Source organism: Cupressus sempervirens, chromosome 1 (assembly GCF_028749045.1).
Source record: "Cupressus sempervirens isolate cs-2001-9-10 chromosome 1, ASM2874904v1, whole genome shotgun sequence".
NCBI classification, from domain to species: domain Eukaryota; kingdom Viridiplantae; phylum Streptophyta; class Pinopsida; order Cupressales; family Cupressaceae; genus Cupressus; species Cupressus sempervirens.
Window position 1 is genome coordinate 590,168,640 of NC_143118.1, and position 4,223 is coordinate 590,172,862.

The window sequence follows — 4,223 nt, forward strand, 5'->3', positions numbered from 1 at the left end:
AAATGGAAATTTATCTTCATGGAACACATAGACATATTGGATGCAAGGTGCTAGAAGCATTAAACACCTCTTAGGCCTCAAATGGATAGCTGAGTACATATGGATCAAAAAGCATTTATAGGGCTTGATTTTTTAATGGTACTCAAAATTGGGGTTTCAATTTTGAGTGTCAACATGATCTCCATTTTTTTTCCTCACATTCATATCTTTCCATTCTTAGCCCAACATGGTACTAACTTACATTTTCTAATGCTTGTCCATTATAAGCACATTTTTATCAGAATGGGTAGAATGCAAATTTTTCTTACCTTTAGCCTTTGTAATAGTGGTATTCCCCTTGCTCTTTCCTTTGCTAATTTCCTCATTGTACTATTCCCCTTGCTATTGCTCTTAACCATGTTATTTTTTCTTGTTGGAATAAATTCATTTTCTTCTCCAACCAAATATAGTGGACCTGGGTACACAGTTTATCAATATCCTAAGGATTTTCCATAATGAAAGGTCTCTTTAGGTGACCAAACAACATTGCTATATACTCCATCACCTTATCAAATATAACATCCCTTCCTATCTATTTCATTTTAGTCTTGAGCTTGGAGACTTCTACCCTTGCCTTTGCTTCAAGTAATGCCAATTCATTGCCATTTCATCCTGTTGGTAAATAGGACAACACTATTTTCTTAGCCACCCTTCAAAATTCTCTCAGTTGGAAATTGGTGGCACTTTAATAAAACTTTAAAGAATGATGGATATTTTCAGAATGATCCCACAATAGCCTTGAAATACCCACTCACTCTTCTAGGTACACATAACTTGAATCATGTAGATAATGGGTATCAAGAAATTCTAAGAAAAATTGTAGGATAGCAGAAGCTAGAGTTGCAAATAGTCAAAGTATTTATAGATCTCAAACAACAAGAAAATACGTAACCTTGTTGTGCTGAAAAAATATATTTAATAGCAATGTATTTAAAATCTTAGCTAGTCCATTCTTTGCCAAGAGGGGATGAGGGTTTAAGTTCATTGCAAATGCTTGAGTAAATGATTAAATAGAGAAATGAAAAACCTTATTCGTAAAGCTTGAACTAGATCTAGGGTGAGAATGAGAACTATTCAAATTTATGCTATAAAAAACTTCTCACATCCTATCAAAAATTTAGCATACCTTGAGATAAGATGAAGAAAGTCTATACCAATTTTTCCTTATCGAGAAAAAAAAGCCTTGATACAAATGAGTTTAGACAGATGAGCACTCTATCTTAAAAATGTGAATGACTCAAGAGATTATGTGTGCACTTTGCACATAAGAACATTAATAAATAGTTAATTTAGAACTAACAAAACTATTTAGCTAAATTCAATAAGAAAGGAAATTTTCAATAACTAGCCTTTCATCTGGTATAGTCAAGGGCTTAACACAAACTTTTTTTTTTGTTGTATCACAACATTTTTTTTTGCATTAATCTTTCAAGCATGGCAGAATTTTTTTTTTGCATCTTCATTGAATTTATTTTGTGTATCCTAACTTGATCGTAGCTATGAGAAATGGCAGTTGTATCTGAGCAGAGTAAATTCTACATACAAAACTACCAAAGGCACCCATTAATATCCATTTCATGCTTCCATAATATCAATTTAATGTGGCCATGTGCTTGCATTTGTACCATTTAATGTCTATTTTTTTTTTCATAATATAGGCTGGCAGCTATACCTTTTAATGCCTATTTTTAATGAGAGATGTCATTGCTTTATTTCTTTTCGAACCAATAGAATTGTCAATAAATGGTATTATTCAAAATTGTAAAATTTGTTCAAAATATAGAACTTTAAAAAAATATAAATTAACTACAAAAATATCTTTAAATTTGATGGGTCTATTTAAAATTAGAATGCTATTGGAAAAATAGAACAACAGAAGCAAAGAGGAGAAAGAAAGAACTTATAGCTTATTTTTTATTGAATGATATATGCCAATTTATACTATAGCTTGACTCAATTCCTAAATGACTCTTAATTGAATTGACAACAAACTACTTCATGATTGACAACACACATAAACTTGACATTAACTGAAACTTATGGACACCTAACTTAACACATCTACGATAAGAACTTGATTCAAACTAAAACTCTTTGACTCAATCCTAAACTACACTTGTGTTACCAGCAACTCAACAAGACTTGCCACATAGACAACAATTATTATTGACTACCACTCGAACATTAGCTTCAACAAGTACATTTAACAGAGCGGCTAATAAGGAAAAGCTTCAATTACACACTGCAATGCTGGCAAGGCAATGACATTGAACCGTGGAAATCCTGCTTCCACCAACACATTCTTGCACTCCTCCTCACTTCTCTCTTTCCCTCCTGAGCTGAGCGCAAGCATGAGCAGATCAAACGCAAGACCAAAAGTGGGATCCATCGCCGTCTTCTCTCCGGCATTCAGAACCGCATCCACAATTATCACCTTCCCATTCTCTGGAATCGCCTTTCTGCATTGCTTCAGAATCTTCACGCAGTCTTCGTGCGACTAATCATGCAATGTCCACTGTAATATTTCAAGAAAATAAACGAGAAGATCCAGATTAGAAAAACCACAATTTAAAAAACTCCACTTTAATTGTACAAAACCGAGCCAAGCAGCGACCTTCATGAATACAGCGTCTGCGGATGGCACATCTTTGAACATGTCGCCTCCCACATGCTTCACCGCTGCAAGTTAAAAAATGATTACATTTTGAGGCCATGAAAAGAGAAGGCGAGTCAGTTGTATAGTAAAACGTATCATACCTGGGAAGTGTAGAGCCGTAGCTATGACGTGGGGGAGATCGTAGTTGATGCCATTTATACTCGGATATGCCTTCACGATCTGTGCGAGAGTGACTCCGATGCCGCCCCCCACGTCGACCAGGGATTTCAAGCCGTGAAAACCGTCGTACTTAGACAAGATTGCTTTCATCGCAATGTTGGCGTTGCAGGCCATGGCTTCGTTGAGCTGATCGTTGTACGCCGGGTGCCCCGCCGCGTAGTCAAAGACGTTGACGCCATGAGCCTTCTCGACAGGCACGCCGCCTTCCAAAATGCACTCGTTCAGATGGTGCCATGGCGCCGCATTCTGCATGTCGTTCAGCATGAGTAGCATGGCACTAATCGTGACCGACGGCGCCGCCGCGCCGCCTTTCACGAACCACTTAGAAGCCGGCGTTAGCCCGTATTTCAACTCCACGCCCACTTCGGCCCTGAAGAAATTCTTGGCGACGAGGAAGGGCAGGATTCTGAAGAGGCAATCGACGTCGGGCTTTTCGCTGGGAAGCTCCGCCGCGATTTGGGACAGAGAGAGCGTTGCTTTGGGGCCGTGGCGCGCACTGATGTCGGGGATTCCCAGCAAAACGACTGCTTTCACTGCCAACGAGTCGACAAACGCCAATGTGTATCTCCATGCCTCTGCTTGCCTGGCGAGCTGTTCTTCCTCGCTCTCGAACATGCGATCATTGATTTCGATACCATGAACAAAAACAGAGAAATTAACACTGCAGAAGAGCTCAGGAAGTGCAAACTTGAGCGCTGAAAACTCTAGGCCAGCAAGTCTATTTATAACAACAACTGTAATAAATGTACAGAAATCTCTAGAAGTGGTTTTTGGTGTATTATTAATGTGAGTAGTTGGCAGTTGGAGGGATACGCCGCACATGCCTTTGGAAGCATCTTGGTCGGTGCCGACCATGCCTTGCGGTGTAATTAATTTACGTTGACATCCCCCCTAAATTAATTACATTGCTATACTAAATATCTACTATCTAAATATCCCCGCATAATCTACATATGATGGGTCCTGGCCTAAGGCCTTGTTAGGTACCCATTTACAATCTGTAATCTCCTAAATACAATGGTTGGAATTCATAAGAATCTCCTCTGAATGACAACCATGAGACAATTATGTCACTGCTCTTAAGCCCAAAAGATGTCGAAGAGATACAAACTTGGCTTCACTTAAAGCCTTGGTGAAGAAATCAGCAATCTGGTCCTCTGTCTTGCAATATTGAAGATGAATCACTTGTTGTTGGAGAAGATGCCTGATATAATGATGATAGACTTCAATATGTTTGGTGCAAGCATGGAACACTGGATTCTTAGACAATGATATGGCACATTGATTGTCACAATGAAGTAGAGAAGGCCCTGCATGATGTTGCCGAAGGACTGATAAGATAGGTCGT

The 4,223-nt window shown here is 38.7% G+C and overlaps 1 protein-coding gene and 1 pseudogene across 1 annotated transcript; both read right to left on the reverse strand.

The window, feature by feature from the left end:
• Positions 1-2,254: 2,254 nt before the first annotated feature.
• LOC149578799 ((R,S)-reticuline 7-O-methyltransferase pseudogene) lies at positions 2,255-2,428 on the reverse strand (annotated as a pseudogene).
• Positions 2,428-3,730, reverse strand: LOC149578800 ((R,S)-reticuline 7-O-methyltransferase-like). The gene is made up of 3 exons (XM_089806222.1): positions 2,797-3,730; positions 2,654-2,718; positions 2,428-2,554 (listed from the first exon to the last, which is right to left on the reverse strand). The coding sequence occupies exons 1-3, from the start codon at positions 3,728-3,730 to the stop codon at positions 2,537-2,539; spliced, it is 1,017 nt and encodes a 338-aa protein (XP_089662348.1). The 3' UTR covers positions 2,428-2,536.
• Between the last annotated feature and the right edge of the window lie 493 nt (positions 3,731-4,223).